Source organism: Neodiprion pinetum, chromosome 4 (genome assembly GCF_021155775.2).
Source record: "Neodiprion pinetum isolate iyNeoPine1 chromosome 4, iyNeoPine1.2, whole genome shotgun sequence".
Classification (NCBI taxonomy): Eukaryota; Metazoa; Arthropoda; class Insecta; order Hymenoptera; family Diprionidae; genus Neodiprion; species Neodiprion pinetum.
The window spans coordinates 21,093,122-21,119,213 of NC_060235.2; the positions used below are offsets into that span (position 1 = coordinate 21,093,122).

General features: G+C 38.6%; 4 protein-coding genes and 1 long non-coding RNA gene across 6 annotated transcripts; 2 read left to right on the plus strand and 3 right to left on the minus strand.

Annotated features, from left to right (window-relative positions):
• Nucleotides 1-6,216: 6,216 nt before the first annotated feature.
• On the minus strand, nt 6,217-7,693 carry LOC138190795 (uncharacterized). Its single transcript, XR_011176875.1, has 3 exons — nt 7,201-7,693; nt 6,881-6,944; nt 6,217-6,441 (listed from the first exon to the last, which is right to left on the minus strand). It is a non-coding gene; the product is annotated as an uncharacterized lncRNA (long non-coding RNA).
• A 2,382-nt stretch (nt 7,694-10,075) lies between these two features.
• On the plus strand, nt 10,076-11,378 carry PDCD-5 (programmed cell death 5). Its single transcript, XM_046621059.2, has 4 exons — nt 10,076-10,317; nt 10,614-10,722; nt 10,819-10,982; nt 11,130-11,378. Exons 1-4 carry the CDS (start codon nt 10,252-10,254, stop codon nt 11,181-11,183), a joined length of 393 nt encoding a protein of 130 aa, XP_046477015.1. The 5' UTR covers nt 10,076-10,251; the 3' UTR covers nt 11,184-11,378.
• A 259-nt stretch (nt 11,379-11,637) lies between these two features.
• Nucleotides 11,638-14,370, minus strand: Tmx3 (Thioredoxin-related transmembrane protein 3). Of its 2 annotated transcripts, XM_046621056.2 has the most exons (10): nt 14,045-14,370; nt 13,744-13,792; nt 13,600-13,639; nt 13,244-13,407; nt 12,965-13,148; nt 12,733-12,877; nt 12,410-12,650; nt 12,136-12,328; nt 11,839-12,034; nt 11,638-11,766 (listed from the first exon to the last, which is right to left on the minus strand). In XM_046621056.2, the coding sequence occupies exons 1-10, from the start codon at nt 14,085-14,087 to the stop codon at nt 11,741-11,743; spliced, it is 1,281 nt and encodes a 426-aa protein (XP_046477012.1). In that variant the 5' UTR covers nt 14,088-14,370; the 3' UTR covers nt 11,638-11,740. The 2 variants fall into 2 exon arrangements, with proteins under 2 accessions (XP_046477012.1, XP_046477014.1); XM_046621058.2 differs by lacking the exons at nt 13,600-13,639; nt 13,744-13,792.
• Nucleotides 14,371-14,550: 180 nt separating this feature from the next.
• Hexo1 (Hexosaminidase 1) lies at nt 14,551-19,452 on the minus strand. Its single transcript, XM_046621265.2, has 7 exons — nt 19,285-19,452; nt 17,377-17,791; nt 16,662-17,105; nt 16,064-16,572; nt 15,836-15,969; nt 15,371-15,652; nt 14,551-14,892 (listed from the first exon to the last, which is right to left on the minus strand). Exons 1-6 carry the CDS (start codon nt 19,377-19,379, stop codon nt 15,420-15,422), a joined length of 1,830 nt encoding a protein of 609 aa, XP_046477221.1. The 5' UTR covers nt 19,380-19,452; the 3' UTR covers nt 14,551-14,892; nt 15,371-15,419.
• A 2,871-nt stretch (nt 19,453-22,323) lies between these two features.
• Atg101 (autophagy-related protein 101) lies at nt 22,324-25,150 on the plus strand. Its single transcript, XM_046620982.2, has 2 exons — nt 22,324-23,353; nt 23,568-25,150. The coding sequence occupies exon 2, from the start codon at nt 23,581-23,583 to the stop codon at nt 24,235-24,237; it is 657 nt and encodes a 218-aa protein (XP_046476938.1). The 5' UTR covers nt 22,324-23,353; nt 23,568-23,580; the 3' UTR covers nt 24,238-25,150.
• Nucleotides 25,151-26,092: the final 942 nt, after the last annotated feature.

The window sequence follows — 26,092 nt, forward strand, 5'->3', positions numbered from 1 at the left end:
CATGCTGAAAATATTTATTAGTATTCGAGGTATAACTCGAGGTGGTTGGCGGTGGTCGTTGGGGGTGGTTGAAGATGGTCGGCGGTGGACGAGGAGGACAAGGAGGACGAGGATTTGTGCTCGGTGAGTAAAACACTTTTATAATATTTCATGGCAATTGTAATTATATTTTATTTGAAATATTTCAAACTAGTCATGTTTACAATAAATTATTTCAATTCATTTTTCGTGCAAGCACATATTCAGTAGCTATGAATAATCTTATACAATTTATTATATTATTAATTATTTAATTAATATTCTTATAATATTTGATGGCAATTGTAATTATATTTCATCTGAAATATTACAAACTTGTCACGTTTACAATAAATTATTTCAATTCATTTTTCGTGCAAGCACATATTCAGTAGCTATGAATAATCTTATACAATTTATTATATTATTAATTAATTAATTAATATTCTTATAATATTTGATGGCAATTGTAATTATATTTCATCTGAAATATTACGAACTTGTCACGTTTACAATAAATTATTTCAATTCATTTTTCGTGCAAGCACATATTCAGTAGCTATGAATAATCTTGTACAATTTATTATATTATTAATTAATTGATCAATTACATTAATCCTTACACAATATTTTTAATGTGTTCCTATACTAAAAATATTCATTACTATTCCAGGTATTACCCGAGGTGGTCGGAGGTGGACGAGGAGGAGGACGAGCTGGACGAGGAGAAGGACCAGGTGGACGAGGAGGAGGCGGGGTGGGTCGTGGGAGAGGACCTCTCCTCTCCTCAGAGGAGGGGAGGGGGAGGGGGAGGGAAGGGGAAGAGGTGGGTGGGAAGGGGTGAGGGAAGGGAAGGGAAGGGAAGGGAGAGGTGGGTGGCGGGGAGGGAAGGGGTGGGGAAGGGGGAGGGAGGGAGGGAGGGGGGGGAGGGAGGGAGGGCGGGCGGGGGGGGGAGGGAGGGAGAGAGTGGAGGACGGATGTCGATGCGAGCCTGTAGAGTTAATAGAGCAGTACACCCCCCCCCCCCTCTCGCGCCCTCCCTCCCTCCCTCCCACCCTCCCTCCCTCCCTCCCTCCCTCCCTCCCTCCCTTCCTCCCGCCGCCGCCCTCCCCTTCCCCTCCCTGCCCCTTCCCTTCCCTTCCCCCTCCCCGCCCGCCGCTGCCCCTTCCCTGCCCCTCCCCCTCCCCTCCTCTGAGGAGAGGAGAGGTCCTCTCCCACGACCCACCCCGTCTCCTCCTCGACCACCTCGTCCTCCTCCTCGTCCACCTGGTCCTCCTCCTCGTCCAGCTCGTCCTCCTCCTCGTCCACCTCCGACCACCTCGGGTAATACCTGGAATAGTAATGAATATTTTTAGTATAGGAACACATCAAAAATATTGTGTAAGGATTGATGTAATTAATCAATTAATTAATAATATAATAAATTGTACAAGATTATTCATAGCTACTGAATATGTGCTTGCACGAAAAATGAATTGAAATAATTTATTGTAAACGTGACAAGTTCGTAATATTTCAGATGAAATATAATTACAATTGCCATCAAATATTATAAGAATATTAATTAATTAATTAATAATATAATAAATTGTATAAGATTATTCATAGCTACTGAATATGTGCTTGCACGAAAAATGGATTGAAATAATTTATTGTAAACATGACTAGTTTGAAATATTTCAAATAAAATATAATTACAATTGCCATGAAATATTATAAAAATGTTTTACTCACCGAGCACAAATCCTCGTCCTCCTTGTCCTCCTCCTCGTCCACCGCCGACCATCTTCAACCACCCCCAACGACCACCGCCAACCACCTCGAGTTATACCTCGAATACTAATAAATATTTTCAGCATGAGAACAAATCAAAAATAATGTGTAAGGTTTAATATAATTTTTTTATCGACATATTTGACCAAAAAGATTACGAGAAGAATATAAAGTTATAGAAATTTTATTAGCGTACTGACAGCTACCGAATTTGGGCTTGCGCGAAAAACGAATTGAAATAATTTATTGTAAACATGAACGAGGAACCACGGAGCGCGTATCCTGGAAGTCGAGAAATTTTATTAGCGGACTGACAGCTACCGAATTTGGGCTTGCGCGAAAAACGAATTGAAATAATTTATTGTAAACATGAACCAGGAACCACGGAGCGCTTATCCTGGAAGTCGAGAAATTTTATTAGCGGACTGACAGCTACCGAATTTGGGGTTGCGCGAAAAACGAATTGAAATAATTTATTGTAAATATGAACGAGGAACCACGGAGCGCTTATCCTGGAAGTCGAGAAATTTTATTAGCGGACTGACAGCTACCGAATTTGGGCTTGCGCGAAAAACGAATTGAAATAATTTATTGTAAACATGAACCAGGAACCACGGAGCGCTTATCCTGGAAGTCGAGAAATTTCAATTAGCGGACTGACAGCTACCGAATTTGGGGTTGCGCGAAAAACGAATTGAAATAATTTATTGTAAACATGAACGAGGAACCACGGAGCGCTTATCCTGGAAGTCGAGAAATTTTATTAGCGGACTGACAGCTACCGAATTTGGGCTTGCGCGAAAAACGAATTGAAATAATTTATTGTAAACATGAACCAGGAACCACGGAGCGCTTATCCTGGAAGTCGAGAAATTTCAATTAGCGGACTGACAGCTACCGAATTTGGGGTTGCGCGAAAAACGAATTGAAATAATTTATTGTAAACATGAACGAGGAACCACGGAGCGCTTATCCTGGAAGTCGAGAAATTTTATTAGCGGACTGACAGCTACCGAATTTGGGGTTGCGCGAAAAACGAATTGAAATAATTTATTGTAAACATGAACGAGGAACCACGGAGCGCTTATCCTGGAAGTCGAGAAATTTTATTAGCGGACTGACAGCTACCGAATTTGGGCTTGCGCGAAAAACGAATTGAAATAATTTATTGTAAACATGAACCAGGAACCACGGAGCGCTTATCCTGGAAGTCGAGAAATTTTATTAGCGGACTGACAGCTACCGAATTTGGGCTTGCGCGAAAAACGAATTGAAATAATTTATTGTAAACATGAACCAGGAACCACGGAGCGCTTATCCTGGAAGTCGAGAAATTTCAATTAGCGGACTGACAGCTACCGAATTTGGGGTTGCGCGAAAAACGAATTGAAATAATTTATTGTAAACATGAACCAGGAACCACGGAGCGCTTATCCTGGAAGTCGAGAAATTTTATTAGCGGACTGACAGCTACCGAATTTGGGCTTGCGCGAAAAACGAATTGAAATAATTTATTGTAAACATGAACGAGGAACCACGGAGCGCTTATCCTGGAAGTCGAGAAATTTTATTAGCGGACTGACAGCTACCGAATTTGGGCTTGCGCGAAAAACGAATTGAAATAATTTATTGTAAACATGAACGAGGAACCACGGAGCGCTTATCCTGGAAGTCGAGAAATTTTATTAGCGGACTGACAGCTACCGAATTTGGGGTTGCGCGAAAAACGAATTGAAATAATTTATTGTAAACATGAACCAGGAACCACGGAGCGCTTATCCTGGAAGTCGAGAAATTTTATTAGCGGACTGACAGCTACCGAATTTGGGCTTGCGCGAAAAACGAATTGAAATAATTTATTGTAAACATGAACCAGGAACCACGGAGCGCTTATCCTGGAAGTCGAGAAATTTTATTAGCGGACTGACAGCTACCGAATTTGGGCTTGCGCGAAAAACGAATTGAAATAATTTATTGTAAACATGAACCAGGAACCACGGAGCGCTTATCCTGGAAGTCGAGAAATTTTATTAGCGGACTGACAGCTACCGAATTTGGGCTTGCGCGAAAAACGAATTGAAATAATTTATTGTAAACATGAACGAGGAACCACGGAGCGCTTATCCTGGAAGTCGAGTTTCACCGCGTAGCGGACCCGAAGCGCGGGATCCGGGAGGTTGAGAACCCGGTACTCGAAATACGTAGCGGAGCCGAAGCGCGGGATCCGGGAGGTTGAGAACCCGGTACTCGAAATTTGCGGAGCGCGACTCTCATACGTCCGCTCTACTGCGCGGTTGTTACCGGACTGAGGAACTCGGCTAGCCGATTTTAGATTGGTGACGTCACTTTCCGAACATCCGAAAATTCAAACTTTGGTTCCGAACTGTAATACTAGGTATGATGATGTATGATGTACGATGTATGATGTATGATGTACAATGTATGATGTATGATGTATGATGATATGATATGATGTACTATGAGTTTAGTTCTCACTTTTCATACAAGAAATACGCACTTTGTCTTTCCTGCCGATTCCAGACTCAAGCGGCTAGGCTCTTCGATGGTCAGCCGTTTATCCAAGATATATTCTTCAGTTAACGGGTCAGCTAATAATAACGCTGCCGTTCTGCGACAGTTGGACGATGAAAAATTTTGCTCGTACCTTTCAAATGTGTGTTGAAATACACTCGAAGTGTTAAGAAGCTTCGTTCTTTCTCTCCCTATCACCTTTTTAGGTCTTTAAATCACTACGCAGCGTTAAATACCGTCTCATATACGAAGCATCCATTTCATCTCGTTCAAAATTAGCGCATCCGTGATGTATTACAGTTACTCTGAATTTTTTTCCGTCCGAATACTTTTCGAAAAACAATTCTGCTCCTCCACCCAACGCAGATACTTCACTTGCGACCAGCTAAAACAGCGTTTCGATTCTATGTCTATGAAAATTCAAGATCGAGAGAGCAAATGAAAATTTGTCGGAATAATTATGAATACTAATGTTGTGGAATACATCGAGCGCGCGTCGAATAGAATCCCATTTCGAAATGAATAATTCTTCTCTTTTCATATCATAGCTAATCTAGTAATATAGGTAAATAGGATGGTTGGAGGTGTGAGAAGGTGATAGGGGGTGCTCGAAAGTGGCCATTGATGGTCGGAGGTGGCAGGGGGAGGTAGGAGGTGTTCGAAAATGGTAGGACATTTCATAAGTTAAAGTCGACGATGATCCGGTGCATCAATTTTATCGTTACAGATTTTCGTTTCCCCTGAGGCATAGAGTATTCAACAACGATAATGCAGTCCTTAAAATTCATCATTTATCTCTATCTGGAAAGCTAATTCGCAAGGCGTGGTATTCTATTCTATTTGCATTATTAGAAAAATACCCGTACTCTACATACACTGTTTCTAATCTTTGCTGCATTTGGTTTAATCCCCATGCTTCCACAGCACGAATAGTCGGAAATGTTTTTGATTATCCATAATAAAATAAAAGAAGTAACAAAGCTTAAATTTATTGTTAAAGCTCTAATGAATACATCAAACTGCGGTCGAATTCATTTATTATTTGCACATGACCTCTGTATATTTGATAAATTATATCTAAATACATTGAAACATATGTATTTATAATGAAATATCATGCAATGGGCTGTGTAAACTATAAACTATAATTTCTATCAAATAGCTGCTTTTATGTCAACAGGGCTTTGAGACTCAGTTAAGTTGGATCTAGATTTTTGCCATCGTATGTAGGACATTGGGTTACAAGAACAAATGCGAATTACGAAGAACTCCGTATTAGAGATAAGGATATTTTAGTTCAAGTGTACCTATACACAGAAATCCGTATGTGAATATACTAAAATCTCTGTGTATACCTCTCTGTATATATGTATGTACACATGCATAAGTATACATATACATATATACACATACATGTACATAAATAATTGCCAAGAAATTAGAAACACTCACAACTTGTCGCAAATAGAGTAAAACGTAAGGTTAATAATATACAAATTACACGAGCGCAGCATAAAACGTGGCAAGGGTAATCCTAGTGCAGTGATTCTATAAACTGAAGAAATATACATTTACATATACATGATATAAATTAATAGACTAGAAAAAAGTATTTAGAGAGCTTATCTAATTCCGATCTTGTCACAATAGATCATTAACATAATCAATATACGGTTAAAGCTGTATTAGCTACATTCACAATTAGAGATAATATTTTTTATTCATTTTTATAGTTATTTAATTTCTTGTACAACAATTTTTCAAACTTCACCGCAAAATGCCCAACGAGTTCTCGTAGTGCAAATACGAGTCCAATTACCTTTACAGATGGCATTACATTGATTTTTGCCTTCTCGCGTCGAGTTATAAATACAGAGAAATCTCAATGAGAGCTCATTTCTATAAGATTTATTGTAGTGCTATATTTGTAGCTGTACCTGTTATTCTTTATTATATACTGTCCTTAATTTTAAACACACAGTACAACAATGGCTGAAAGCACAATGGCAAGAAGAGAGGAGCAATCTGCATCTTAATAAATCTTTTCTTCTTCATACGTAGCACAGCGATGTCACGTCGGAGGATATGTACTAGTGGATCATCAGGTGGGACACAGAACTGAAACATAATTAGGTTGAAAATCTTCAACATCTCTTACAGAAAGTAGGTACGTTGCCAGAACTTATATACCTAGATGAATATTCATAGAGGCTATATTCATAAATACTTACAAAAGTAAGCTAATATTTTACGCGCAATTGCTTATTACTGATAACTTGATATGATAATATCCCCTTCCCGCCCCTCCCCACCTCTCTCACGACCCACCCCGCCCTACCTACTTCTGCTCCTACTCCTACTCCTACTCCTACTACTCCGACTACTCCTACTCCTAATCCCACTCTAACTCCTACCATTCCTACTTCTACTCATATTCCTACTCCAAGTCCTATTCCTACCACTACTCCTACTTCTACTCCTATTTCTACATCTTCCCCTGATCCTACTCCTGATGCTGATTCTACTTCGTCAAATATTGTAAAAATGTTAAACTCACCGAGCACGAATCCTCGTCCTCCACCTCGTTCAGCTCGACCACCTCCAACCACCTCGGGTTATACCTGGAATAGTAATAAATATTCTCAGTATAGGAACACATTAAAAATATTGTATAAGGATTAATATAATTAATTAATTAATTAATTAATTAATTAATTAATAATATAATAAATTTTATTAGCGCATTTATATCTACCGAATTTGTGCTTGCGCGAAAAATGAATTTAACTAATTTATTGTAAACATGACTAGTTTCAAATATTTTAGATGAAATATAATTACAATTGCCATGAAATATTATAAAAGTGTTTTACTCACCGAGCACAAATCCTCGTCCCCCTCCTCCTGAATCACCTAGATTACCCGCAACCACTTATAAAAAATAAATATTTTCAGGATGAGAACAAATCAAAAATACCGTGTAAGGTTTAATATAATTTCTTTATCGACATATTTTACCAAAAAGATTATGAGAAGATTATAAAGTTATAGAAATTGTATTAGCCCACTGACAGCTACTGAATTTGGGCTTGCGCGAAAAACGAATCGAAATAATTTATTGTAAACATGAACCAGGAACCACGGAGCGCTTATCCTGGAAGTCGAGTTTCACCGCGTAGCGGACCCGAAGCGCGGGATCCGGGAGGTTGAGAACCCGGTACTCGAAATTTGCGGAGCGCGACTCTCATCCGTCCGCTCTACTGCGCGGTTGTTTCCAGACTGAGGAATTCGGCTAGCTGATTTTAGATTGGTGACGTAACTTTCTGAACATCCGACATCCAAACTTTGGTTTCGACCTTTAATACTATGTATGATGATGTATAATGTACGATGTATGATGTATGATGTATGATGATATGATATGATGTACTATGAGTTTAGTTCTCACTTTTCATACAAGAAATACGCACTTTGTCTTTCCTGCCGATTCCAGACTCAAGCGGCTAGGCCTTTCGATGGTCAGCCGTTTATCCAAGATATATTCTTCAGTTAACGGGTCAGCTAATAATAACGCTGCCGTTCTGCGACAGTTGGATGATAAAAATTTTCGCTCGTACCTTTCAAAATAAGCTCGAAGTTTTAAGAAGCTTTGTTCTTTCTCTCCCTCTCAAAAAAAAATAAAAAAATCGATAACAGTCACCTTTTGAGGCCTTTGAATCCGGACACCGCGTTGAATACTGTCTCACATACGGAGCATCCATTTCATCTAGATCAAAATTAGCGCATCCGTGATGTATTACAGTTACTCTGAATTTTTTTCCATAAGAAAACTTTTCGAAAAAACATTCTGCTTCTCTACCCAACGTAGATACTTCACTTGCGACTAGCTAAAACAGCTTTTCGATTCTATGCCTACGAAAATTCAAGATCGAGAGAGCAAATGAAAAGTTGTTGGAATATTTATCAATATTAATGTTATGGAATACATGGCGGAGCAGGGGAACGAAGAGGACGAAGGAGGTCGGAGGTGGTAAGAGGTGTTAGGTGGTGGTCGGAGGTGTTCGGAAATGGTAGGAGGTGGTTGGAGCTGGTTTGAGGTGGTAGGAGGTGGCAGGAGGTGGTAAAAGGTGGACGGAGATGGTAGGAGGTGGCAGGAGGTGGCAGGAGGTGTTTGGCGGTGGTCGGAGGGGGCAGGAGGGGGTAGAAAATATTTGGTGATGGTTGGAAGTGATCGGCGGTGGTCGAGGAGGACAAGGACGACAAGGACGAAGGTGGTCGGAGGTGGCAGGAGGTGGTTGACGGTGGTTGGTGATGCTCGGAGGTTGTTGCTGTGGTTGGTGGTGGACGCGTCGGTCGTCGGAGGCGGATGGCGGTGGACGCGGATATGCATCTTCTCATGGGGATGATCGAGCTGATCGACATTTCTAAATCGTAGTCGACAAGTAATCTTACGTACTCACTTTGTACCGACTCAATCTCAAGCTTCCATACCGACACTACTTTGGTTGCTATGAGTATCGGTGTGAGCCCGTTAGTTTTACAGTCGCTAGAGCAAAACCCTCCCACGCTCCCAGGCCCACCCGGGCCCACTTTCCCGCCGAAAACTGGTCACAAAAATTTCCCCAGGTGTATCCGTCTTTATATTCTTCAGTCAACACTCTTTCGGTGACAATCGGAAACGAGTATCTGTGAAAGATAGAATCCTTCCAATTTTCTATCTTTCTGGGCGACACTCTCTCGTGCAACGCTACGTTACGGCAAACGTTCCAGTATTACTCACTGAAATATACTAATAAAGTTCTCCGTCAAGTCGTCAATAATAAGCTGGTTTCCAATTGTTATATCAACTGATGATCATCACTTATCACAGTGACAAGCTGTTAATAAGGCTTCGAGGTTCTGAGTTAATTTGTTCTATGATTTTATTCTATGATTTCTGTAATGTATCGATCCGCATGTCGTCTAGATTTCTTCTGTAATTATTCTGTTCAACGTTACAATCTCTTCTGCTGTTATTTTGAATCAGGGTCGATTTGGTGAAAAAGTAGAAAGAGTCCAAAAAGAATCGCGTTTTTTCGCGGGTCTGCAAAGATTGGTTCAATTAAGGCTTCTGGTTAGTAACTTCGTGGGGTTTTAGCGCGAGACAATTGGTTCAAAGAAGCAACCGGTGAAGCACTTATTGGTTGCATCCGACATTAAAACAAGAGCGCTATCCCTATTTCCGAGAATAAGGGATTCTCTGTTTCCGAAAATTATATATATACCTATATGTTAGTGCTTCGTAGGTACAGAGGTAGGTATGAGAACGGTATGAGTATCGATACACCTATAGTATGGACTACGCTTAGGCCAGTAGAATACGGCCAGCTGGTAGAAAGAGATAGACACTGGTGGCGGTCAATAACGGACACTTTTCGAAGGCCTTCATGTTGGGATTGTACAGGTATGTCGATGGATATGAGCTATGTATGAACTTTTCAGAAAAGCATTTTCAGAAAATTGAAATCATTAGTGAATAATGCTTAAATAGAAAAACAGTACATTTCAAGGTGACAGGAAACCATCACGTTAATTTTGTACGCAGCATCGGTTAAAAAATATACACATTGACATCTTTGGCCGCTTCCCTTTTACGTCAATTTTCTGATACAACACGATACAGTGTTTTGTTAACGTATTCCGTTAGATCCAACCAATGAGATCACTTGGTGTCGAGTTGTGTCAGAAAATTGACGTAAAAGGAAAGCGGCGTTTTCAATAACTTATTTTTGATATGACGTCATATTCTGTGACGTAGTTACGACTGAACCGAATAGACAAGCTGCGGTTATACGTCAACTCGTTTGCCCTACTTCAGTCAACGTCGTTTGAAATATTTGTCCGGTTCGGAACCTTTGCATAGCTTCATTGCCAGACAGGCCAGACACAATGGCTGATCCGGAGTTAGAGGCGATCCGTCAGCAGCGATTAGCCCAATTACAATCGCAATATAAGGTATCAAGAATTCTTTTCCACCCGGCCTTCAGCGTTGCAATTTTGCATGGTTGTCTTTCGTGAAAATGTCACTCGGTAATTTATCTAACCGATTCAACTTGCTGATCGATATTACAACTTACACGCTATTTTCTAATAACACTGATTTAATCGTATCTTTCCACAGGTCACTTAACATTAAACAAATGTCGATGAAGTTTTTGCAGTTTCAATTAGCTCATAGGTTATGTCACAACAATCATTTCGTTGCTACAAGCATAAATTCTTGTATTTAGTTTTTAAAATTTAATACGTAGGGTGGCGATGCTTCCAACAAGCAGGCAGCTGAAGAGAAACGACAGCAGGTAGAGGAGATGAGACATTCGATTCTGACGCAAGTACTAGATCAATCAGCCCGAGCAAGACGTAAGAACAGAAAATATAGGAGTTCATTCCATTTCAAATTTGAGTTCGGAACAAGTACTGAAATTAATGACTAAAATTATTGCATTGTTTGCATAGTGAACACGCTCGCTCTGGGAAAACCAGAGAAAGGTAAAATGGTAGAAGAAATGCTTCTTAACATGGCACAACGTGGTCAGTTACCCGGAAAACTTGGAGAAAAGGAACTCATTGGACTTTTGGAAAGTGTAAATCAGCAAACACAGAGAACAACAACTGTCAAAGTACAAACTTTTTCAAAATACTTATAATCTTAATTTTCTCACGCAATTCCGATTCATTTACAATTGGTGAATGGAATGAATTCTTTAAAGCATTCATATTACGAGGTTTTTTACATTTTCGATTCTAACAAGTTATTCTCTCTTTAGTTTGATCGGCGCAGAGCAGCGCTAGATTCGGACGACGACATTGATGACATGTAGCAAGCTGAACAACAGTTTGTTTAAAAAATTGTTATCGCACATAGTGCTACTGTCAGATGGTGTTGACTGGTAATGAGAGCTAAAACTAATTTGCTAATCAAATTGCGGCGATTGCCTCTCGCTATTTATACTAATAAATGAACCACAACTTTTTATTTATTATACAAATAAAACATGAAGAAACTATTGTACTGATACAGACATCATTTCTCTTTGATTCCTATCATCAAGTGAAATTTCAGTCATCATTCTCACCCATAGTTATACATGAAGTTGAAGATAGCTGCCGATTCACTGAAAGTATGCATACACATTGTTTTTCATGATCAAACTATTTGAAGCACTGGATGAACATTAAAAAGCCATTTATTCGTATGGTTTTTTCATGAACATTATTTAAACGCGTTTATATAACATTCTGAGAGGTAAATATAAGAGGTAGACATTTCATTGATAAGAATTGGAGAGTATCTCTTTACTTATTGTACAGTTATTAAATTTCAATTTCAATTTTTCACTTACACCTATTACATTGTCACTTGTAACTATGCAATTTTCTAATCTTTCTTCATATGACTCGATTCTGAAAAAAATTATAAAGAGCAGGTTAAGATCGTTGCTAACGTGGATTTCAGATTTCGAAGCCATTTCTTACCTTCTTCTTCATCGTCATCAGCGTCAAGAATGTCAGCACAACAAATACTATAGCAGATTAGTAAAAGGAAACCGAACGGAAGTCCAAACAAAACCATTGTCAGAATTGGATTTCCCTTCCACATTTCAGAGAGTGTTGTTCTGAATTCGAACCATGATCTGTACATACGCACCAGCCAACCGTTCCCTCCATAAGTCTGGAATTTTCGAAAAATACTAGTATACATGCGCTTACTGATTTTGAGATGTGTCGTTGTTGTAAAGCAACTTTGTCATAAATTAAATGGACATTTCTAACCGGTGCACTTTCGTTGTAGATCTGTTCTAAAAACAATTCAATTGCATGAGGAGTCAATTTTCGTGGCTCATCTTCCGGGATGTAATGATGACTAGTTGTCGTGTTGATTACAATCAAACTCGGCAAAGGTACGATCATCATAGCTATACTGTTTGCCAAGTCGGGGTTTGCTATCCAGCCAAACTGAAAATGGCTATAACAATTTATGGCAATTATTTTTTTTTTCAGTGTGCTGATGTAGGGATTAAAATTTTTCTCATCCCCAACAACTTACTCATGATATTTGTCACGTTTCTTCATTATCACCGCTTGTACCATGTCCCTGAATTCGATCATGTCAGGCTGAATTTCTTCAAGCTGATTCTCCTCCACCACTGCCAAAACCAAATTCTTATTCGTTAAAAATAACTGATTTATATTTCCTCGCGTCACTTTCGGAAATGTTGGAAAACGCTCGGCATTCACCCATTTGTACATGGAATCGTTTAAGGCTTCGCGGTCATTCCTGTCCTCTCCTAAAATGCAAAAAAAAAATATGCATTTCTCTACTAATATCCTATGAGTACTATTATTGAGAGGCTAGAAAATAATGTTCACCTGTAAAATGATAATGGGAATTTTCCTTGTAAACAAATACCGCAGGAGTATTTTCCGACGGTGCGTGTTTTCCAGCTACGTTAGTGTACGATTGATAGAAAAATGCGTGCGGTTGAAATGTGTCCGCTACTTTATTGTACGTTTCCTATATAAAAACACGGAACTTATCAATATATTGGTAATTTGACAAGCATCTATTTATTTTCTGAAAACAAATAATAAAACACTTTACCCAGAGATGTCCGGTCCTTTCTCCGATATATAGAAAATATACATCCTGAGCTTTTTTTATTGCTTCAAAGCTCTGAGTCCTAGTTATTTCCTGGACTGGTGGTCCACTCAGTCTCAATGCAAATCTGACTATTTCGTCTTTAGTTCTATCCCCGTTGTATACAAATTCTTGATCTCCCTTAAAGCTGTCATTTAAAAGATATTTCTGGATAAGATTGTTCTTTGGGATTCAGAGTTGTCTTTACTCTGACGATCAAAAGGAGAATATAAACACACTTACAATAAAATTGTAGGGAACCCATTGATTTTGAAGGCACGAGCGACATTCGTAAATCTTGTACAATCAATGCGGCCAACCCGAATTGATGTTGCATGTAAATGCTGAGCTACGTGACCCCATATTGGTTCTAATCTCTTGCAGTGTGCACACCATGGCGCATACATCTGAAACAATAAATCATAGACATAAAGAAAATAGTTCAAGAAATACTGCAGGATTTCATTTCTCTGGAGCTTCGCACTGAGCTGCTCACTGAGCTTCTCAATTTACTACCGCATAAGTCTGCTCGAAGGTATCCGAGTGTATTGATACTTCCCGTTATCTTACACCCCAACGTTACCTTCTGTCTTACTAACCATAACCAGCCACTGGCCTTCCTTGTGGATATCCATAAATCTGTAAAACAGGAGATGCCGCGGGTATATTATCAGCTACGTTTCATTCTTCAAATGCTCTTATACAAATTTGGTAGCGACGGAAAAAACAAAAAAGCTACACACCTATCACTGAGCTCCAGTACTCGAGACGCGGCAGTGCTAGCAAATATTGCTGTAAATAAAAACGAGTTATCATTGCGGTAAAGTTTTTTTTCACAAATCATCAATTCCTGCTCATGTATTCTGTAAATCGAATAAGATCTTAATGAGATTAATTGCCGCCGTAGCTTCTACTCAATGGCTAGCTGGCCTGCAGGGAGTATTGATTAAATTTGAATTTAGGGTTATGTGTATGGAAGGGGAGCGGGAAGTTAGCCGCGCGAGTCGAGGGCTCAACCAATAACATTCGGTGATTAATACTCACCACAAAAGGCGCCGAAAAACGTTATTTTGGGCAAGGAAACCATCCTGCTAAGCTCTGGTAACTCTTGAGGGTTACTCGACCTGAGTAACGTTCTCGCTTTTTCACTCTTCGGCCGCTTCGTTCGTCAGAAAAAATCACTCCCTATCTTCCATCCCGTTTCATTTCAAAACCGTCTTCGAATTAGTTGAATACTTTTGACAATTTATCCGTACAATTCCTTGCGTGTTTGGATATTATCACATTTCGTATCATCGTTAACCCCGCTCTTACCTTACTTCGACAATCGAATGTCAAAACGTCACGCAGGAGTGAATAGGTTGTGAGGATGAGATTCGGCCATTGAATAAAAAATTTTGAGAAATGCTTCGCGGGATTCGATTTTCGATTTTCCCATCAACCGCGCTTCGGATCTCTGCAGCTTTACAGCGTCAGGCGGTTCGATTCGAATCAGCACCAGAGACATTCAAATTTTTGGAAAATTGAAAGGCACATACGCTATATCTATGTAGTATGTATGTATTGATTGGTTGGTTATTTATTTGTCATTAAGTCAACGTAACAATTGATGAAAATATGTGTAACAATACTTTAAAACGTTTAATATATCACGTTGAGTTATTTATTTTGTTCAACATACAGGTGTGTGAAGTCGGTAGTCACTAAATCGATTGCAGGACTGAGCTGCAGTTGCTCTACACGGCATTTTCGATATCTGAGATAAATTTAAATCAAGGTGTTACATCGATATCATAGTATATTCCTCTCACGCTATGAGGCTCATCACGGTATTGTAGACATGTTGGATTCCAAGAAATGAGAATCGTACATGTTCTTCGTGTTCGGCGCTCCTGTAATAGAAACCCTTGGTGAAACTGCAATCGAATTTCGAAAACGACATTCCCCATTCGATTTCGACGTTATCGTATATACCTCCACGTATCGAAGTTCAAAAAAAAGCGTAAAAGGGCTTAACAGCCCCATTCTATGCGCAATTCTGAACAAAAACATTCCAATACATTTTCATCATTTTCTGGCATGAATTCTATGAATTAACTATTACGATTTCGTAGAATCCGTGCTATTTTTTTATTTCTGCGTCAAATGAAAATACATTCGAGTGATTTTGTTCAAAATTATGTAAACGATGGGATTCTTAAGCCCTTTTTAGCGTTTGAGATACGTGGAATTCGATATTTGGAGATATATGCAACAACGTCGAAATCGACCAAGGCATCCCCTCAAATACACATCAGTGACTGTGTACGAAAAAAAAACGATTTCTTCCAACTTCTATCAAATAGAAAGGAGGATTTCTTCGATTCTTACATTTGATTCATTCCAAAAATCCTTTCCGTCGCTCGTGGACTGCTTTGTCTTAGAGATAACAGTGTCCCTGATTTTGAGCGCACCACTGAGGCTGTAAGCTATCAGCATTGATTCCTTTTGCCACCATCCTCTCGCGTTGCATGAGCATTCGGTGTTCAGCATGAATCCACGACGACTTCGGCTCAGACCATAGCCGTTCGGCAACTGCAGCCGTACGTGGCCAAAGTCTGCTGTCTATCGTGGTGCTGTCCGTTTGCTCAGACCAGAGTGTAGCCTCACCGCCTGTCGGCATGATCATACAATTGTCATATAAACATTCTTTCAAATTGGTTTTTTTTTAATAATTTTTTGAATTTCATCCACTTATAAACACGTTTTGTATTTATTTGGGACGGGAAAAAAACGAATGCAGCCGGTGCATACTATAGTTTTTTCACTTGATTGAACATGACTCAGAAGACACACCGAGTATCTGATTTTTTTTATCTGGGCTGAATCCCTGCGATGTAAGAATGGCCAGAGGTGAATTGTCGTAGACCTTTTGCCAGCCTTTGTAAGGCGAGCACCAGTTGTTTCCCTCTCCTACCCACGCTCCGAAACTAAAATATGACCAATAACAAAGGAATGTGCAGGTGATTGTCGCAAAATATTCTGAATACAGAACCAAGAAAGGTTTAGAGAGACGTTACTCACCCACAATCGAGGTACCAAGCGTCGTAATTTGAAAAAATGACTTTAAAGTTATTTCTGATCAATCTAGCTATGGTTTCGTCTTCGCCGGTGGTCCATATCTGGATGATATATTTAGAAGGATTGAGTATTTTGATATTTTCTTCGTTGGTCAATCCGCTAGTCCACATTATGATGGGAACTTGTTTCCCGGCGTTGGCTTCGACATACTTTTCAAGAGCCCTAGATTGGAAGTGATCCCAGACTTTGTAAAAGTCATTTTCCTTGTGTCCCCATCCCTTTGAGGTCATCCATTCTTTCAGATTGTCCGAGGTGTTCCAGCAATTGATGTTCACCTCGTCACCACCCATATGGAATATGTCAGGTTGAAAATCAGTTATCATGTCTTTGTATATGCCGCCTAAAATTTCATAGACACGATCGCTCGCCGGATTCAATTGACCGCATGGTGGCTCGACGCAGTATTTTAACCAGGGCTCCTTTTTGAAACATACCGTCGTATTGTCTCCAACCTGAATAGCGCGACCAAAAAATTAGCATCCAATCGCTAACTGCTGTGGAAATGAAAAAATTGATCACAAATTTCAACTCATCGGCTCACCCATTGCCAACCCTCGCCGACGTGAGCGGGAGCATCAAACTCAGGCATAACTCTGACTCCTTGTAGCAGTGCGTATTCGAGGATTTCCTTGATGTCGTCATTGGAATAGACATTCTGCGGTGTGTAAGCACCATAATTTGAGAACTCGGGGTATGTACTACTTTCGTACGGAAAACTGTGAGAATCCGTAATGTGCCAATGGAATGTGTTCATCTTGTTCATCCCCATGGCTCGGATCGTTCTCAGTATAGTCGGCTTGTCTACGAAGTTTCGGGACGTGTCCAAAAGAACTCCGCGGTAAGGATAAACCGGCCCATCAACTATGTACGCGTCTCGGACTATCTGAATCTTATTGTAAAGATCATCGTATACTATCAGCTGCGACAGGGTTTCCAAACCATGTCTTGCCCCGAAATAAGTTTTGGCATCTATCGAAGCGTTCAACTATAACAGAAGTCACATGGGTATATTTTTTTAGGAAACTTGTGCCAAAGTTATGAAACTTTCAAGACATTGCATATATTTTTATAGGGGTGGAACTTCTTTTACTGCGGCACAATAACAGTTTTGAATTGGATTTGCTGGCAAACGAACTTCTAAGTTTCATCAAACTTTTAAATGAATTTGTTATTATTGAAAATAATAAAGTAGTTTTGTTTTCAGAATTTCTTCATTATTTTCGGCAAAAGTACGGATTCTCTGCAAGGCAGCTTACCCTGCCATCACCAAGCTCGGATATTTGTAGAATGTAGCTTTCGTCGGTTTCCAGGGTCAGCTTGACATTCTCGGATGAAATTCTTGGACCCAGATGAACGATCAGCCCTCTTCCGCCGCTTTTTAGTCGATCGCCACCCATAGTCCGTAAATCGTTCTTCAAGATTTCGATATTCTTAGCAATCAGTGAAGAACTCTCAGTTCTCGCTGACGATGAGTCGTGCAAATGAATTTCATTCGGATTTAACTGAAGAACGAAATTTCCTAGGGATAAATGCCCCGTTGGCCGCGGCCACAGGGCACCAGCTTCTCCGCAAAATAATTGGCATACTCCTAGAGATAATGGTGTTGTTATTTTTGGTGTTGTTTTTATCTTCTGGCAATTACCCGCCTTGCACTCGTACGACCATGGTGAGCTGGAAGTTAATGAGTAATTGCTTTGTTTAGCGGGGATGCCGATTAACGTTGGAGGAAAATTTTACCATTCACATTCAAAGACTCTTTGCTTCACGAAATGTCTATACATTTGGTACTTTGTTGATATTTCAGGTAAATTAAGTTTCATGCGTTTATCTATACCGCCTTAGAAATTCTAAGACCTCATTAGGCATATTTAAATGGAAGACTCTAATCGTTACAACTCGATTCGTACTAAATGAAAATTTATCACATGTTGTGCAGCGAAATTTTCCGTCATTAATTCTCAAATTGTCCATCGGGTTATTATTGTCTGACTAAGTTAGTTTATGAAATCGAATGTCTGAAGGTATACAGTCGATGTATCATGCACAGTTTGCTTGAAAATAATCGGCGGACGTTCATCTCCGACCTTGACTGGACATTGGGGTCAAGAAACAGCTTAAAGAAACTCACGGTACACGGAGGATAGAAAAAGAGCAGATTTTACTCAAAACTGCAGGGAAAGAGGAATACTTCAAGGTTTTTGGTAAAACATAGCCGTGTAAACTATATTTTTTACTGTAAATGTAGCAGATTTTACTCTACACACAATGGTTTTCACTGCGTTTAAAGTAAATTCTACATTACACGAAGTATATTGTACCAAAAAACCTGATGTGTAAGCCTGATCATTTCCACAGTTTTGAATAGAACCTGCTTTTTTATTCTCTCCGTGTGAGTATATCTCGACGGCACATTGTCTCCATCCTGATAAAACGACAAGTTACCCATGCCTGTGTCACCTCTCGAAATAATCTCGGGGACAAAGTTGTCATATTTTTATTTTAGCGAAAGTTTTGCTTCCCATATACATATATTTGCGTTGTATGTTTTATTTCAATCACAACAGCTACTGCGATAACGATTATAGACTGAAAACTTTCACGCACACGTATATGCTCAACATATCGCCTATCTAATTCGTTATAAGCAAGTTATCTTTATCCTAACAAGTTGGCATGATTAATCTTAAAAACAATACTACATATCTGGCTATCGCAGTCATTTCTCATGAGTAACATACTGTATTGAAAATGAGAGTGGTCAGCTCAGGGGGAGGGGCAGCATGCTAGGACAATGCCACATTATTATCATAGGCATGTAATGTATGACGAACTCTTCTAAATATTTGTTTAAGAAGAAAAACATAGGTTCAGCTTTAGGTGAAGGGTTGTATAGACTTTAATAAATATAAGAGATAACGCAAATCGCGCGAAAACTAAGATTATCGCTAAGGATTTTAACTATCAAACGCGAAACTGATTACGCCAGATTGCACATTGGTCTAAATATATTTGTAAATTTGTCCCATTAAGGTTGCTACGAAAATATTATAAGCAAATTATGCAGAGTACTTTCTCCACAGCGAGTGAAGGTAGCTTGACAGCATTGGTACGTATAATAAAATAACGGTTTGAATTGTGGGTAAGTTTTAGGCGCGATTACTCACCTAAGGTCATCTTCGACAGCCGCGTTTGCGCAGTTGTACAATAAAAATATGCTAATAGCCAGCACGGTAATCATCCCAACAGATCCGGTCCCCATGACGCTGATAATTCAACTGATCAAGAACTCAAGATCGTTTTCTATGCTTATTCGCCGCGAATCGTTTACGCGCGAGGTTTCAATATCCACTGCGCAGATTCGGCGCAGAGGGGGAAAAAGGACTCTCCCTTCCACTTCTCACGTATTCGGAATCGTTATGTTTCAAATGAGTATCGATATTACTTATCTGCTATATGTTTCTTATGTCTAGTCACACATGACATATATTTTTCAACTCTGCAGAAAATAGTGCTTTTGTGTATTGGCATGAGCTCAAGTTTTTATTAAGTTATCCTGTGTCTGTGTTCAGATAACACAGCAATACAGGTAAAATTAAAACACCGTTTATGATACAGTATTTAGATCTGTATACTATACCTAATTCACTTCAAGTAATTGCTTTCTTCCAATAACTTATATATAAGTATACCCAATAACAATAAAATATAAACACATCCAATATTATTTCCTAATCCTTGGGATAACGACTAGACCGTCTTTGCTTTTCTCTTTATTCGCGAACAGAATACAGCAGTAACGGTAAATGATTAACGGTTCCCGGCAGGCCGGGTATAGAGGACATCTATAGAAGCCAGGTATAGAAGACAGCTATAAAAGCCAGGTATATTCCAGATACCATAAGCTAGGTACATTATACAATGGATGTTATTGCCCTGAAAACAGGAATTTTAAGTTTCGAGCTGAGCAATATCAGTACTCACAATTATAAAGACTCTAAGCTTGGGCGTTGACTATATATGGTCAGTCAATGACTTGGGTGAAAATTCGTACCGCTAACTCATAGGTAATGCTAAATTTCCGTAAGAAAAAAGTTGAAGGTACGAATCTACACCCAAGTTGAAGGATTTTCCGTGAAGGTAGATCTGTTGCAAGGTCTATAATCGCCAAATTTCTTCATATTTCTCCTAAACTTCATATCGAACTGTTCAAATGATCCCACATTTTGCTGGCGCGAGAGGTCCATTTGTTTTTCAGACATCCTGCAATCATTGAACGGCATGATGATGCATAAAAAAACCATGGTTAACTGTTCAGGAAGCTAATAATCCAGATAACTAGGGTTCGGTATTATTCCCTAGCTAGATGTTGGGATCGCGTCATAGGATAGACTGTATAATGAAACATCGATTCTTCGATTTACTTCATTCAAGTTACTCGGTTTTTTCTTCTTTTTTTTTTACTCGGCAAGATGTTTTAATCGTGCAAATAGTTTTCGTACTGCACTTTGAATTTTGGGGTTTTCAAATTTTCCAACACAGCTCTCCCGTACAACGAAATTCATAATTCCTTGGTAAAAATTATATATCCGAAAATGCCACATACGTAATTTTTCTTATGACATTATTACACACGAATCTTGTAACTCTGCAACATCTTTTGCATAAGAAAGTAGTATTTTCTCTTACGATCAATAACTTGAATAAAACACTAATTCATTCGAACTTGGTTATCGAGGAAAAAGCATGTCGGCTTATTATTAATTATTCAACATTTTCGGTTTGAAGAAAAATGATTGTACCTAGTATTTGCTCTCTTTTTTGTGATTCTCACAGCAGAAAAGTAGCAATGTTTTTTTATTAGTTTTATTAGTCATTCATCAATAACTTATTGCCCAAAAGAAGCAGTAGTAGTAACATTAAGTATTCGTTTATTAGTAATTCTAGACTAAAATGGCATGGACAATACTAAGTTATGACACATTTATCCGAACTGCTTGTTCGTATCTATTTTACAAACGGAGTTTAGAATAAACGGATAACTTCCGATTCATAATTATTGTACATCGTTGATGATGCAGTATTCCTCAATTGAAGAATCTGATATTTTTCATGACGCAAAGTTTGAAATGATTATACCCTGTATCTTGCGATTTTCCTCATACACATATATTATAAATTTTTACTTGTAAATATTTTGGCGAGTATTTTGAACTTAATATAGCAAAGCTTCTTTCCAACTGAACTTGTGAATCTTTTATGAACTTTTTTGCATCTATTTGAACTATCACGATTGATTTATCATTATCACGAGATTAAGATTGTATATATTGCGAGGCTCTCACATATGTAAAAAGAATACACTTTGATCCACAAATTCATTTGTGGATACGAAAATTGTAGAATAATTTTACATTTTAAAGGAATTACACTTTCTGTAACAAAAAGCTTCACAATAAGTGTGTAAGTTTCTCTTATATGATTTCGTGACACGGAAATTGTTATCTGGGTCTTGAGAAGACTTTTGGCGGCAAATTCGAGTTTTGAATACAATAACTATTCACCCGAATCAAGCATAATCATTCTAGCGTATTGAGTATCACATTGACATTTACTTCTACGAAAAAATTCATTCGACCGGCGCGGTGAAAATAATGTGACGTCACAATAACCATTAGTTTGTCTCATGTTTATCTCGGTAGAGATACTTAGGTTAGGTTCACGTAGGCGCGGAGCGCGATCGAGCGGCAACCAATCAAAATGCTTCATATCTAATGAACAACATATTTCATGCATTTTGATTGGTTATCGCTGAACGGCGCTCCGCGTTATCGTGCTATGTGAACCTAGCCTTAGATTGATTCCTAAAAAATGAAGAACCGTAATAAGCTCCCGTGGGTCGTATTTCTAGGGTTATCGATCGTATCAGAATCAATCTAGTTTCTGTACGCTTCACACTTGAGGTCAGATACAATTTTGATGTCAACAGTTGAAATTGGATTTAAAAAATTACCGATGTTGAATACAAAAATATTTATGCTAAAATAAATGATAAATTAAATGAAAACGTAAATCAATCGAAATAAAATAACAATAACAAGAGAAAGGATAATAATTGGTTGGTAGCACTGACAATCGGCCCCTCCGCATCTGTTCAGGGGTATCAGGTTTGGCCTGTGACTTATTCATCTTGTTTCTACTCGTTTCACAGGCTTAGATAGAGCGAGACTAACGAGATCAGTAAATGGGTTTTTGTACGATCAAGGATAGAGCAATGACTAATAACAAGAGACAAAATAAAAAACCAAACCGAAAGTAAAGAGTTCAAGAAGCGTGTTCCGAATGTTTGCTCCAAAAGGAGTAAATACAGAATGTGATGTATTGTCATCTGCATCTACATCATCATCGTCGACATCAATGACTGAAAGACTCAACAGTAACAAATGGTGTAATAAGTTCATAGCCACAATGAACTAGCACGTGATTAGTAAATAACTGTCGATTTATCTCTACTCTGCTATTGTTTTTACACTTATATACATTATAGATAATTGTCGCGAGTGATTGTCGATCGTGTCACCCTCAGTAAAACGAAAATAGCGCGGACGAGTACGCGTCACCTCCATCTGTGAGTTGAAAGCACAGTTGAAAGACGGGATTGTTTACAGCTCGTGCTTCATTTCCCCCTCCCCTTTTAACAACATCACCGTCGACCTCTTCCGCCTTCACCACCACCGCCACAAACACCGCGTTCAGTCCAGTCTGTTGCAGTCTGTTATTGAAGAGTTGCCGTGTTCAAGTGGGTCTACCGATGTAGCATCGAGTTACCGTTCCGTGAAACGAAACTTTTCTACGTACAGCTTCACGTTGGGCTATGGCTACGTCTTGAAGAAAATTCCCACGATGTAAATGCCACACGTAATGGACGATAGTGGTCGCTGCTCTTTTGATAATGACAAAAATCGTGTCCTAATGACACGCGGGTGCTATTTTTTACGTCTGTGAATACAATTGTAAATAACACCAACCGCCTGATACCCTACATATTGATGAGATACACACGCATACGTACATAACTCGCATTGTACTTGTGATACGAAAAAAAGCAACTGGGCGCTATTGATAACCGAGGTTCAACTCTCCATTGATGGACGATCAGGCTACCGCAACGTGGTCGAATGGGTCAACGCCGACGGAAGTCCCGAATTAACCTAACGATACCAACGAACCGGAGAGGTAAACATTCACGCTCATCATGCACCCGCGATCATCATTAATTCGATTATCACGCCATTTTTAACCTCAATTTTGATTGCTTCTGTACCATTCATATCTAACCAAAGTTTTATTTGTGCGGATACAAACAATGAAACAGCTTTCGTCAACACTCATTGTAAAACCAGAGTCCTATTTGCATGTATACATGATAACTACTTTCTTCGCTTTGCAGGAGTCTATCGATTATGAACGCGAGGACGCAGCTTTTTGAGCTCAGCATGGAGGGGCGTCAGGTGGACGAGGCAGTGGCCGGAATATTCCACAGTGTCCTGTTCCACAGGACCTTAGGAAAATTTAAATATAAACAAGAAGGAAGCTACTCGGTTGGGACGGTTGGCTACCAGGACGTTGATTGTGATTTTATAGACTTTACGTACGTCTGTTGTTCGTCAGTGCATCTCGACGAAATTCTGAAACGAGAAATATCTGGCTTCTCAGAGGCGCTCAGGTCTAACGACGGACCTGGGTCAGGACAGATATCTCTAGAATTTTTTCAGAAGAAAAAAAATCGCTGGCCTTTTCAGCCCGAGTGTATACCCTGGGAGGTATGGACAGTCAGACTGGAGCTGATAAAGTTAGTTACCGAACACGAGAGGCAGATATGTAGGGAGAAAGTTGGCGACCTACTTACAGATAAAATATTGTACATAACTGAAGTTATGAATCGACATGATTACGTACCAAAAATGCCTAATCAGGCTGAGCTTGACCTCATATTCGATACCTCATATCCGGACATTCAACCATACTTATTTAAGTTATCGTTTACCACATCTGGTCCTTCTAGTACGACAATGGGTAACACTATGAAAAAATTGATCAAAGAGACGCTGTCCATGTAATAATAGTTCACGATTTTATGCAACGTTTTTTCTATTCGATTTTGGCAGTGGATTGGGGAAATAAATTCGTAGATATAAAACTGATGTGATTGTTATGCCTCAGTCTTCCTCATAACAATCGTCGACTGGCCAAACCGAGCAGATAAACTGTATGAATTTGAGGTTTAACCTGTTTATTCTAAGTACGTATTAACGAACTCTAGTTATGGTTATACTGGAAATAGATATAGGTTGTTTCTTTTGTGTTCTTTTGTTTACTAATATTTAAGATTAAATGAGAAAATGTGGCAGGTGGCATAATGCAGCTGATCGTGATACAGCTTGTACCTACGTATGACTTTGTATTTTATCACACAATACGAGCCGAAGAATTGGATGGAAACGGCAATTTATAATTTATGTAATATAAAGTAAAATTATTATTACTATACCGTCTAATAGATTATATTAGAAATGATATATTAAAATTATGAATAAGATTTTTAATAAGCATTATTAGTACAGTCGGAATATCATTTTTTACGTAATTTTTCCATTTGCCGTTCTCGCCGCAAAAAGAAAATCTCCCCGGCCTCTGCTCTCTTTTTTTTCTTAAATTAACAGTCGTTATCAAAGATTGTTATAACAGTTTGTGAAACCAGCGAAGCAGGGGGTTTTTTTTAAATATCGCAATTGCTTGTGGAAATACTATTATTTATAAATACAGTAGATTATAAAAAAACAAAAAATTAAACTGCAAGTCAAGTGTTTCAACCCTATGTAGGAAGAAAAGAAGATGCACTAATATTCTCATGGTTGATATTGCTATTATATTAATTTAATTTCCTTGTTTGTGAATCAATTATGCGTGCAATATATTAAAACTGTATGAATGGAAAACTATTATCATAGACGAGCGAAGATATATTATTTATTTCGTGTTGTCTCATTTATGGCCTGCTCTTGTTGCTCGAAAAAGTCTGGTGATAGTTTTAAATGTTTTTAATAATGTAGCCACTCAATACTAGATTGATAACAGAATAGATGCTAGCAAGTAACTGATTTAGGTAATATACTATTTTTTTTCTCTCCAATAGTGATCCATTCGTAATTTAAGCGCCCCTTGCAACCTGTATGTATATAAAAGTATTCTATTTTACATTTTCAACTTTGTTCCTTCTTAACTTGGGGAGGAAACAATTAAGACCATAAAATTTACACTTGACAATGATTTTAAAACTTGTTAAACAATAGCAGTTTTAATTTGAGAGAAAACGGCTCGTTTTTAGGCTGTCTCTCTTCTCTTTCTAGTTTCCTTAATTTACAATGGGTACATGTGAGAGTATGTTTGAAACGAAGAAAGGAAAAAACATGTATTCTTGTAAAAGATATCATTTGGAATATGAAAAAAACTAATGTAATAAATTGAGGACAGATTATTCTTACCAAAAGTGCATACCTTCTTTTGTGCCCGTAATTTTTCCTCTATCCCACATCATCTATCCGAACTTAATCGTCTACCATTTGAGAGTGAGATCTTCAGAGTCTGAGATACCCAATTATACATGCACTTAGCCATTCAGAATCATGACATTTACAATATGAAGGCTATGCATGTAAAGCCTACTAAGAAGTAATGCATTTTTTAATCCTTACATGCCTGTCCGGTTTTTCAACATTATTTTATATTTTCTTGCTCCCATTAGTTCATTATTATTTATCTGTTAGTAGAAAATCTCTCGTATTAATATAAGCTATTGTATTTTGTAACGTATAAAAACAAAAAAGCAAAGTTTTTAAATTTGAAAATATAAATGTCAGAAATTGATTCCATCCAGAAAGATTGACTCATGCCTCTGTTCAACCTTGATATTTT